The 12059-nt window shown below is 46.8% G+C and overlaps 1 protein-coding gene across 7 annotated transcripts in view; it reads right to left on the bottom strand.

Moving 5' to 3' along the window:
- Positions 1-12059, bottom strand: part of SAMD11 (sterile alpha motif domain containing 11) — a 139328-nt gene that overhangs the window by 59226 nt on the left and 68043 nt on the right. For 6 of the 7 annotated variants that reach the window (XM_065650038.1, XM_065650036.1, XM_065650041.1 and 3 more), the window contains 2 exons: positions 9393-9571; positions 2214-2264 (listed from right to left, as the gene is read on the bottom strand). In XM_065650038.1, the coding sequence (XP_065506110.1) occupies positions 2214-2264; positions 9393-9571 (230 nt within the window). The remainder of the gene's footprint in view (positions 1-2213; positions 2265-9392; positions 9572-12059) is intronic. The other variant, XM_065650040.1, reaches the window with a different exon arrangement.

Here is a 12059-nt window from a genome sequence, read left to right as displayed (position 1 = left end):
CAGATATTCCTTCCGAGTTTGCTCACCATGCAGCCAAACGCTAAAGCGTGTGGCTGACGATCAGTTCTCTGCGACACTCCTTGTCTTTCTATGCAGCTTTAACCAAATTACAAACCATCTTCTTTCCTACCGGCCAGGCCACCTTTAACAAGGGCAACAATAACAACTCGTCGCTTCCTCGGAAACAGGGGTGGCTTGATTGCACTGACGGCATCTTCAAATTCTCAGGTGGGCAAAATGTTTATTCCACCCTGAGCTGCATCACTGCGTGTATTAACACGCATGGCCTCTTATCTATTTCTCACTCACCTCCCTGCAGTTCCCTCAAGACATCAAGTGGCAACAAACAGAAGGAAAATCCTTTTCCTCCCTGGAACTCCTTTTTATTCCACAATTTATTTTCATGAGATGCCTCAGCCTCAGCAAGGTAATCCTGCCTGTGGTGCAGAGCAACTGGGACCCACTGAAATCAATGGGAGCAGCGAGTAGGCATCTTGTGGCCGAGACCAGGCTTTAACCTTTTGTTTAGTATTTCGAAATTTGACAGGCTTGTTGAAATAAAAGGCAAAGTGCACCATTTACTGAACAACTTTAACACATTTCAGCAAATTAGGCCAGGAACAATATGCCCATACAAGGGAATTCTAGCTTAAAAAGGCAATTTTAAAGGAAGATTAGCTGTAAACAAAAACTTAAACCTGTTTTAACTTCAAAGCTTAAAAAGGAAGGGAGTAAAGCACCTGGCAAGACAAGGAGAGATCTGATCTCCCCTTTCGGGACAATTCCTCTATCTCCAGCTTTTGGTTCTTTGCGTATAGAATGATTTGTACCCAGTTAAATGTCTTCTTATCCAGGGCAACACAGGCAGCAATTCTAAGGTGGCTAAATCCAACGAATCCAGGTATCCGACAACTTGGAGAGGAAGATCAAAGGCAAACTTAGGACAAAGAGGCAGGCCCATGAAGATGGCAGCTCTCTGCCCGACTTCAGCCGCACGGTGACTGTGTATTCGTGCGGGTGTGGTGCGTTGTAATGATTTCCTGGCGTGGGTTTGGGCTGACCTGAATTATGCAGGTCACTGAGAACAAAGGTCTGCTAAACCTTTTTGCTACCCCATGATGTATTTTAGATACGCCAGATGTTTTACAGAACTGTGTGGCAATTTAGGTGACTTAAATACATACAAGCTTTTCCTGTACCGACACATAAACACACAAATTAGTTTCTTTGCCACACAGCGTAACACGGGTTGTTTTCTTCAGAACTAGCTGGATGGGCACAATTTTTGACACTTGGACTAACCAGTTAATCTGCAAAAGCAAAACTTCTATTCCCAGGAGGAACTATTGACGTTTCTGCCAGGAGAGAGCTAAACTGAAGGGAACAAATGGTTAAGCTGAGAACGCCCAAGAACTGTACTTGTCAACATAAAAATAAGACCATTATTATATTCCATGCATTGCAAATTCAGAATTTTTTTTTTAAGATAGGGATTCTCATTTCCAAAGATGTTTGCACCCTTAGTTGCCATTGTACAGAATCGTTGTTCACATGGCTATTAATTAAAGCTTGTGTCAGCACTTCCATTACAAACCTCTCTCTTTTAGGAGTTTATAACTCAGCCACAAAACTTTGCTCTAGGCTGAAATTTATCATTAAAGGGTCTGCCTGGAAGGAATCCATTCTTTTGTATTTTAGAGTCCCAAAAGCTTACAGCAAGAAACCGAAGATTGTATTCTAAAGGCTGCCATACAATAAACTTTAGCTGTTTTTTATAGGAGTGCTGGGTGAGATGTGCCTTCTAGACTGGCTTCTAGATGCTTACGGATCAGGGTGGGGTTTTGTATTCTTAACACTGTAAATTTTAGGAATTACGGGGTTTTATGGTTCAGGGCAAAAGTCTGTGCTTCCCTAAATACCAGTGAATACCTCTGCCCTCACTCGTTCCCTAATGGGGTACGAATCAGTCCAGATTTCCCATCCGTCACTCCCCACGGCCTCCACCAAGCCTCTGTTTTCCCCCCACAGGCAACTTTCCCCAAAATAAAAACAAAAGAAAAGCATATGTGGGAGAAAGAGGAACAAAGGAGGAAGAAAAAACCCCACAGCACTGACAGTTAGAAATGTTCATTTACATCTAACAGCATCCATATGCCAGTAACGTATCATAAACTCTTAGCCTACCATACAAAGAGGGTGCCCCAAAATGGTACCTGCAAGAGGTCTCTCGGAAGGAGATGTTTAAATCCCAGTGGGTGTGTATCCTGTCAACAGACAAACAGAGAGGTCAGTGACACACGCTGAACGCTGCATCGCTTCCCATTTAAAAGATCTGCTCCGTCGTGACAATCCACCCACCGTCCTCTCCAAATCCCTCTCCCCAGCTCTCAAGCACGACTCCTGCCTCGGGCTGAGCCGTGGGGTGCGGGTTGCGCCCCATCGCACACCCCCGCAGGCGGAGGGTCCGCGGCAGGACCCCCAGGGCAGTAAATGGGAGAGAGAACCTCTCCTTGCTGCACTCGAACGGGCGCGGGGACCGCAGGGTGTTGTCTCAAGCAATAGGACATGCTCAGAGGAAGCAGAAAGAGCTAAGCATCGACATTTTATGAAGAAAACCCAAACATCTCTGTACCGTATTCCCTCCTCCACGCCGGCTCCAGCTGTAAATAAATTATTAGCAATTTCCTACCTCGGAAATTAATTTCACGTATTCTGTCACTCTACCTGCTGACAAGCAGGAATAGCAGATTCTAGATGAACAATATCCTAAATTAAGACAGAGCAGCCAAAGGGGTTGTTTTTCCCTTTTTTTTTTTCTCCCTTGCTACCAGACATCACCTACACCAACCCCGAGGGCTACGGCAGATGCTTGACCTTCTGTGGTCTGATGTCTCCACTCGGTACCAGGGAGCCCTGATCTCCCCAACACCCAGCAGAGGTCTGTGACCACCACTGCTCCTCCACGTCACGGTGACTGATGGGAACCTCAGCCGCTTCAGACCAAACTGGCGAGCGAGCCCATATCCTCGCACAAACCCCCTCCCGCATCTCAGCATCCGCCAGCGGACACGCTGCCTCCTGGCTGTGCGTAGGAACCGGCTCCGGCGGGTGTAGGTTCCCAAAAGCGTTAAACAGAACTGGCTGCAAGTATCAGAAGCGGCAGAGGCCAAACGCGCTTTCATGCGTTTTGTGTTTCCTGCCTTTGTCCTCAACTAGAAAAAGCGACAGCGTGTAGCTGAAGACTGTCTGACTGCAGAAAAAGCCTCATTTAAAATCGCCCGAAGTAAAAGAGAGGCCTTTCTTCCAGTTTGAATGTGTGTTGAATTGGGTCAGAAAACTCTTAAGCACGACCAGTCAATGGGACTTAACTGAGGTTCGAGTGTCTATTTAAGTGCTCTCCTGAATGGGTGCCCCTGCTTCAGCCGAGGCCAGAAATTACCTGAAAACAACTCTTAGCACGGAAATAATTTCACATCCGAGACATGATGCTGCTGCAAGTTTTACTAATGTGACGGCACACCTTTTGTGCTCTTCCCGCAAGACTGGCTCACAAAGGGAGGCTGGCTGCTCTGTGAGTAGTTCTTTTAGGGGTTTGTTAGATTTTAGTAGATATTAACTTCCACCAATAAAGCTGTGCTCAGAACTGTGCTTAGTAGTTTCACATGTACCTACTTTTTTGTGTTCTTCTTCTTCCTCACATGTAACAGTCTAGAAAACCTATCCTAGCTTTCCATCTTCCCAACATTTCATTTGCAAAGAGAAATGGCATAGGTACTTCTCAGCTACTACTGAGCTTATAGCAATAACAGTTGTTCTTCAAAGTTAAAATTCAGACCTTCAAAAACTTTCTGGAAAGGACAGGCTGAACTGGGGCACAGAGTTAAATTTCCATGAACTGAAGTTGGGTCAAACTCTGGGACATGTTTGGATTTTCCAGGTAAGCTGATCTGAATCCGAAGTTCAAAGCAAATTCACGGCAGTCAAAGCCCTTATGGCCCCAACAGGACCAGAAGGGTCTGCTCTGCTCCCAAGAGAGCAGAATTGGTGGTAAGCCTGATTTCGCACTGCTCCCTAGAATACAACATTTCCTACATACGCAAAACCTTCATCAACCCCCTTGAATTGCAGCTCAGCACCTTGCACTGTGCAAATCAGACCGTGGCAGCTGCACGGCGGTGGGGAGAGTTCAAACGCTGCAAAGCAACCAACTCGGTGGGACCAGCTGGAAATCAAACTGCAAGTCTGAAAAGGAACCTGGAGCTGTAAGTAGTGGGGAGGGAAAACCTCATACGATGGCCCAGATCCACACAGCGGCAGAGACATCTATCTGCAGAGATGGATAATTAAACACCCATATTTAGACAAATGAATAGGTGAGAATGAAATTAAATCCTAATTATCTTTTTTGGAGGGGAAAGGAGAGGGATAAGGAGCAGAACCAAGCACTCATTCCACATCTCTATGCCGTTATCACCAATTAGATTTCTGAGGCTAATGTACATCTTGCTTTAACGGGTTATTCATCCAATTGAAATCAAATTACTAATAATTCGCAAACTATCAGCTACACAAGCCCGTCGTCGGGTTGTATAAAGAGTGGTGAGCAGGAGCCAGTCCCTTACAATTAATAACAGAAAAGGAGGGGGGAAAAATAAAAACCAGAGCCAGGCAAGCAAAAATGCTACAGCTGCTGCCGTCTCTCCTCACCCACCCAAGGTCTCAGACACAGTGTGATCAGCTAGAAAGTGCTCAATAAAACCCACCAGACGGGCCCCTCAGGAACAGACACGGGGTTGGGACCTCCAGGAAGAACGGCCCGAGGATGGCAGCAGGACCCACACTCGGGCTTGGGGCATCGGGGTTATTCTCCACCGCGGAGCTCAGGCTACAAGGGTCAGACACAAGGAGAGGCAGAGAGCAGCCAAGAGCACTTGCTGGTCAAGATTTCACCTGCCTTCATTCTCGCATTTCTCGTGTCTTTTCAGTCTCCTATCTCCTTCTGGGCAAGAAGTGGTTTCTTGGTGTTTATTATATTTTATCCCGCAGCATCCCTGAGAGGTAAGTAGCCGTTTTCTCTCTTTCTCTCTCCCTCCATCTCTCAAATATTTGTCCTCATTAGGTCAATGAGACGCTTCCTGGCACTCTGGACCAAGTCCAGCTTTGCTTCCCAGAGGGATCTTTAATATATTTATTGAATACAATGACTGTTATTAAGTGGTACATGGTTCAGAGAAAAGAGGGAAGGAGGAAGGAAAAAGAAAGGAGAAAATAAAGCGTTGCAGAGGAAAGAAGAAGGGACTGGCAGAAAATAACCAGTGGAAGCTGTGAAAGAAGTGTCATAAAGCAGCAAAATATGTCTCCAGCCACAGGAGGGGCTCTGCCTCCCCCCTCTCTCGAGTCACGGCAATTAGAAGAAGGGCTGTCAAATCTAATCTCAGAGCCTGATTCATGGCAGGAGCCCAGAGCATTTGGGAGCGTTTCAGGAGGAGGCCAAGCAAGAGAAGGGAGGCAAAGGCAGCGTTGTGTACGTGGCACAAGGGCTGAGGAGGCACTGGGACCTCACGGCTCCGAATCACAAGCAGGTGCATGTGACAAATATAATGGGGGGGTGCTTGGGTTTGATCTTCAATCAATTAGAGAGTCAAAGAGCAGCGGCCTTATGGGATATAAGAAATAGCTTTCCACTTGGAAAGGCAGGCAGTGGAAAGGCTGACAGCCGCTGGCCATTAAGGCTTAGTGGAGGTCAGTAATTTCGCTATTAGAAAATGGACACGGAGTGAGGGGAGCGCTGTAAAGATGGTCTGCAAGGGTGGGGGGGACGGGGGAGAGCAACTGGGCCCTGTCTGGACTCTGTCAACCTTCATGTGTGAAGAGGAGACAATGTTCAGTAAGCACCTGCATTTCGAATGCTTTTGCAATAACCCCAGTCCCATCGCAGGTGCCAGCCAGCAGGGTCACACTGCTGACACAGCCAAGGGGGTTCGGGGCTGTGGGGAACAGCGACATACAAAAAGGAACAAAGACTCAAGGACAGTATGAGGGTCTCCAGAAATCTGCTTCTCAGTGCACAGCCACCCTGCTACAGGATAACATTTGCTATTTCTCCTCAAAATGGGTTTTATTTCAGAGCAATATCTGGCAAGGAACCCATTCTTGTCTCCAAACAGGAAGAACTATTTTCATCGCCAGACAAGCATTCTCACCAGGAGTCACTACAACTTAACCAAAGCATAGTAATTAAGGCAATGCAACTGTTCCATGTAGCTAATGTTGTAAAAGAGCAAGATTTTCAGGAACTCAAAATCTGATCAGAAGAAAAAGGATTTTCCTCTGCAGCGCCGTCCCAATAATCTTCAGAGCTGAGTGCTTACAGTCTGGGTATCAAGCTACGGTATCAAGCTCAGCAGATGCCTCTGGTTATGTGAGACAAGATTTTAAGCCTTCTGTTTTCCAGACAGGAGCCACACCACACAGGCTACTTAGCACACCCCGCAAAGCAGCCTAAGGCTTGGGTCACCTGGATTTCAAAGCAGATGAGCCAAGCTCACTGCAGCGTGAGCCTTGGTTTCCTTAATTACATATGTGCAAGACAGCAAAATCACACAGTTTTGCAAGGACCTGGTCATGAAATAAGTTGGCATGGACTGAAACGCACTAACTTCAGTGGTAGTCACAGGTGCCTGCTCCTTTCTAGGGCTGCAAGAACTCCTCTGAAGGCCACCACCATGGGCAATTGCCTAAGAATAGAGAGGAAATCACTGTCAAAGGCCAGGGTGAGGGACCAGCCAAGAAACTAAGCTTCCAACTCCTATTCCAATCCCCAGAGTCTTCTCTTCACCAATGGCCAGACTCGGAAGTAGCAGTAAGCACTCCCTTGTGCCAACAATGGAAGGAAACGGTTAATATATAGGAAATTCGGAATAGGAGAAAAAAGAAGAGGCAACAATGCTCAAAGCAATAATGCAAGCGTTTGTAATGGTCGGTGCAGCAGGTGTGCATGAGGGGCATCCAGGGGTACAAGAGGACAACACAGGTTTGCTCAGGCCCTGACCTTGTTTTCCTGCTATCACAGTTTAACCTATTTCTTCCTCTCAGTGGGAGACAATAAAACCTCAGCCCAATCCATCACCAATCGGGGAGGACACAACAGGTGAATTAAAACCAGCAAGCAGATGGGGCACTGTCTCTGCTGGGCCCCAGCTGTCACGTCTGCGAGCTGTCTGGCCTTGCTGCTGCTGTCCCTGGAGCCAGCCCCGGCACACCTTCCACCCCATCCCCATCACACCTTCCACCCCATCACACCTTCCACCCCATCCCCATCACACCTTCCACCCCATCACACCTTCCACCCCATCCCCATCACACCTTCCACCCCATCACACCTTCCACCCCAGCCCCATCACACCTTCCACCCCAGTCCCTGGGCTGCTCATGACACTGGGACCACAGCTGAACTGTGGGCAACTCGCTTTGCCCTCATTGCCCTGGGGCAGGTGGAAATGGCTGGCTCTCCCCCTCTTCAGGACAGGACCGTTGGGGGACTCGCAAGGCACAAAATGCTTGGAAATGCTGAGGGACTGGAGCAGATGTTCCCTGCCTGGGCACCGGAATTCCGTGTTCTCTTTTTCTGTTGTTGCTGCACTCACCAGAGTGCTGCCTTGCCCCAGCTATTCCAGCTTGTCCCACACACAGTGTCAGAGCTCCCAGGAAAATGAAAAGGAGAACAACTGTAGGGAAGCAATGAGAATCTAGCCGACCTGGGAAGAATCGTGTACTCCTCTAAGGAATCAAGACAAAACTTAAACAAGAGACTTTCAGACAAACTGATTGAAAAGTACTGAAGAGCACAGAAATGGCAAGCTGAGGGGGCCTTTGGCTAATAACTACTACGTATTTTTTCTCCATTTCCTAATAAACAAGGCAAAGCAATTATAGTAAATTGAAGATTTAAGATAAGAGCACTTTATATTTGGGGGGTCCAGTGTATCAATTATGTAGTTATCATGTTGTTCTCCCTCCTAATGAGACAAACTAGCACTATAATTTTGCAGAAATTAAAAGCATAATTAAAGGGGGCAGGAGAAGAAGGGCATTTACCAAAATGGATTAGGAGGGTTCCCTCTCCTCTGCGGCTCCTGTGCACACGCACAGTGCAGATGCATTCCCCAAACACCTTTTCATTTCCAAGCGATAACCCTTGAACATGGCTGTTGGACAGCTGCAATGATAAACCCAGACTTTAATTACAGGTGGGTTTTATGAGAAGAGCTGGTTACTGTTTTGTCTCCTTGCTTTCAAGTTCTCAGTTGCTGAACGTACCAGCATCTGCTGGAAGGCAAGGGGGGAAATAGCTTATCTACTCAGGAGCAAGAAACACATAAAACATAAGAAAAGCAATTACATGCCTTCGGTTTCCACTCCTCTGTTTTTATAGGCCTTGTCTTAGAATCTGAGTGATTTTATGCATCAGAGGAAGATGACAATCAAGATGAGTTGCAATGATATGCATGGGAGGCTGAGACACAGTGCCTTTAGGTATTGATTTTCCTGTAGTCATAGGTCTTCTAAACATCATATTTTTTCAGAGGGATGAGAGAACTCAAAGCTTTGCAGATGAATGTTATGGGTGCTGAGACCATAACATGAGAGCCCAAGTGACAGTTACCAGGATGTCACTCAAGACAATCCCTTCTCCTCTTCCTTCAACCCTGCATCATTCCAGGATGAATGTATATGGCACGGAGAAAGACACAATGAACATCTCTAAGTATTGAGGTAAGCCCCAGCATCCGAGCGACTCTTTGCCTACTGCAACTCCATTAATTCTGCTTTTAGACTGTCGAAGCACTCGGGATCAGTGACACACAGCTACGCTCTTTGACACTCTTAATCAAGAACATATAACAACAACCATCGCTGCCACCTTCTTCCCAAACTTTGTTCCCCAACAATAATATATCCAATTTACATTACATCAGAATTTGGGGACAACTGAAAGCAAAAGGCAGGACTTTGGAGCCGCACATGCCCGTGTGTTTTCAGACAGCTGTGTAAAAGGCCCGCGGATGACTTGGTCATGCAATTTGTTGGCCTCACCAGGCACAAAGGCACGGAATGCTGGACAGAGAGTGAAATACAATTTACAGACTGCAAACAAGGTGCATGGTGCAAGGCCTCACAGAGCCCTACGCACCCCAAACAGGAGTAAAGTAGAAAAGAGGACCCAATAACCCTTTCTGAGCTATAATGTGACATTTGCACTTTAATTTCAGGCCCTGGAGGTGACTCCATTGGGGTCCCTGGGCAGTATTTGGCCCCAAGGGCTGGTCACCTGCTGTCCAGTTTTCTCTGTCTTTGCTCCTGCAGTGCAGCGGTCCCTGGCAGGAAAGTACCTTCTTTTCATGATACTGATGTGGAGATCCTCCTCCTGCTTTACTTCAGGGTGTTGACCATTGCTCTTATCACTCTCTTCGCTGTCGTCACTATGCGAGAAAACTGAGGTCAGCTCTTTCTTTGGGATCCTGGTTGGAGGTAAGGGGATCGTCCTCTTCTCTGCCAGGCGACCCCGGTTCTGCCGCAGGATGGAATTAGTTGGAATGCGAAAGGGCAGGAGGAAAAGAGAAGAAAACAAGGAGAATTTGGTTATGCAAGCTGGAACCAAGCAGCTTCTCTTTTAGTTCAAGACCATCACCTCTTGTCCTATCGTTACAGGCCCTGCTAAAAAGTCTGTCCCCATATTTCTTACAGGCCCCTTTTAAGTATGGAAAGGCTGCAATAAGGTCTCCTTGGAGCTTCTCTCCTCCAGGCTGAACACCCCACCTCTCTCAGCCTTTCCTTTTTAGGCACCAATCTCTCTCTCCAGAATATTTCCTATCAAATGTTGCGCATTAACATAGCAGAATAGGTTAACTTAAGCCTTTGCCAGTAGCCCAGGGCAGATGTGATCCAGATAACCCGGAACACTTTTGACTGCAAAGGACAAAGTGCCTGCACCAGCCAGTAGCAGGTTTGACTCTCACACCAGCGAACAGTCCACTTCAATTTCAGCTTGAATTACTGAGGCCACTCTTCACTCTCATTTGCATGGTGAGATGAATCTCACGGGTCTTGCTTTGTGCAGCCTCTCCTTAGGTGGTCCTGGCACTGCGCTTCCCTTAATTCACTTCTGACAAGACACAAATAAACAGCAGGAAAATTGCCAGGAGGCAAAAGATGCTTTTTCACCACATGTGTGTTTGTGTACAGAACCTAGCACGATGTGACCCCGCTCCCAGCCTCCTCTCTTCTGCAAGTAGGGAGAATGTATTGCAGATTAATTTGTGCCTGAACCCCAAGAAGATATGAGCCTAGTGCAGTGTTGGGGTTTATCTCTCACTGTGATAGAACATGTTTGTAGCACTTGGGGTGTTCGGCTCAATCTGTGGTCGACCAACACAGGGAGCCATAATACGGGCACTTAGAGTGGAAGATGTACCTTGGAAACCCAGGGAGACTGTAATGTCATTGCCCCACAGTACTTAAAATTTTAGCGAACAAAATCATAAACTGTACGCATACTTTCTTCAATAGGACAACTTTTTTTAACAAGGAATGGAACAGAAGGAAGAAAGGTGTGTGAAACATGTTGAATAAGTGCTGAGCGTCATTTGACTAGTAACAGTTTCTCTGAAATACCGACTTTCCAAATAAACCTGGCAAAATGAAAATGTCCTGGGAAAGCCAGTCAGCATTCCGCAGGGGAGAACGGAGCAAGAGTAAGTGATAGAAGAGCCCACTTTTTAAAAATTAAATCATTTAAGAACTTTCCATATGTATAAACCAAAAAACTTCTTGTTTACCTCTGTCAATAAATTCCAGTTGTGGTCATTAAGGGGAGCCCTAATTGTGATAATTTGCTAAATCCATCTGGAAGGCATCGCCCCAAGGAGGCATATTGGCTTTCCCGTTCCGATGCACTTCCGAGCCAAGAACGCAGCTGTGAACAGCAGACACTCGAGGGAGAGAAGAGCCGGGGGCCAAACTGGCTTAAAAATGGGAAAACGCAAGTATATGAGGAAAAAGACAGACACTTTCTTCTTGAGAGGGATGTGAAGAAGAAAAATGCAGCCTTGGACAGCGGCAAGGCAAATGCTCCTACACCTCTGAGTATCCCAAGTACAAAACTTGGATTGAGCTGCAATGGGCTTTGCAGCACGTCCCAACGCCCAGACTCAGAGACAGGAGAATATTCTCACTGTGAATATGGCTGGGGGCTCCCAGAGACCCACCTGCAGCAGGCGAAGTGATACGGTGTGAGGGGCTGACTGCATCTACGTGACAAACAGCAAACGCTTTTCCCCACCCTATAGATCTCAGTAGTAGAGACGCACTCACACGGCCCTTTGCAAAGAGGTTTCTCACTGTCTGTTCCCTGGAGGAACACACGATATAAATTGTGCATTTCCTATTCTTAAATACTCTTTGCATACCAGGTGCATTTCCTCCTGCACACAGAGCTCACCCCCTGTGCAAAGCCATCTTAGGAACTCCAGCTTGCACAGCGTCCAAAGGAGAGTAGGGAAAAGGAGAGGAGGGAAAGGGAAAAGTCAGGGGAAGGAAAGGAAGAGCAAGGAGGGCAGTATTTGCACCAGATTTCTGTCATGCTGAAAGCCAGGATTTGCTATCAGCATGAGCTTTATCATGCCAAAGCTTTATATATTTTTCTGAAGTTGCAATTTATCATAACAATTAAAGGGGGGGAGGAGTGAGAGTGTTCAAATTTCCGCTTCCAAATAATTGCAATTTGCTCTCTGCTGTGACTACACTGGCTAAAGAGAACGGCACTGATCAGAGACTGAAAATCATTTTATGACCATTATGGTACCTTCGAGCAGTTACCGGGGCTCAGTGACTGCCCAGGGACCCATCAGCTCTAACAAGAGTGAGAGTCCAGCAAAAAGGGAAGCGCTAAACCCAACAGAAACCGCCCACCAGCCCAGGAACACAGGTTCCCCCTTGCTCCTGCTCCCCAGAACGCTTATATCTTGCTTTTCTGTAAATTGTATCCTTACACTTAAAGC

This window comes from Caloenas nicobarica, chromosome 22, assembly GCF_036013445.1.
Source record: "Caloenas nicobarica isolate bCalNic1 chromosome 22, bCalNic1.hap1, whole genome shotgun sequence".
Classification (NCBI taxonomy): Eukaryota; Metazoa; Chordata; class Aves; order Columbiformes; family Columbidae; genus Caloenas; species Caloenas nicobarica.
Note: the sequence above shows the minus strand (reverse complement) of the source record. Positions and strands in the feature narration are given on the sequence as shown.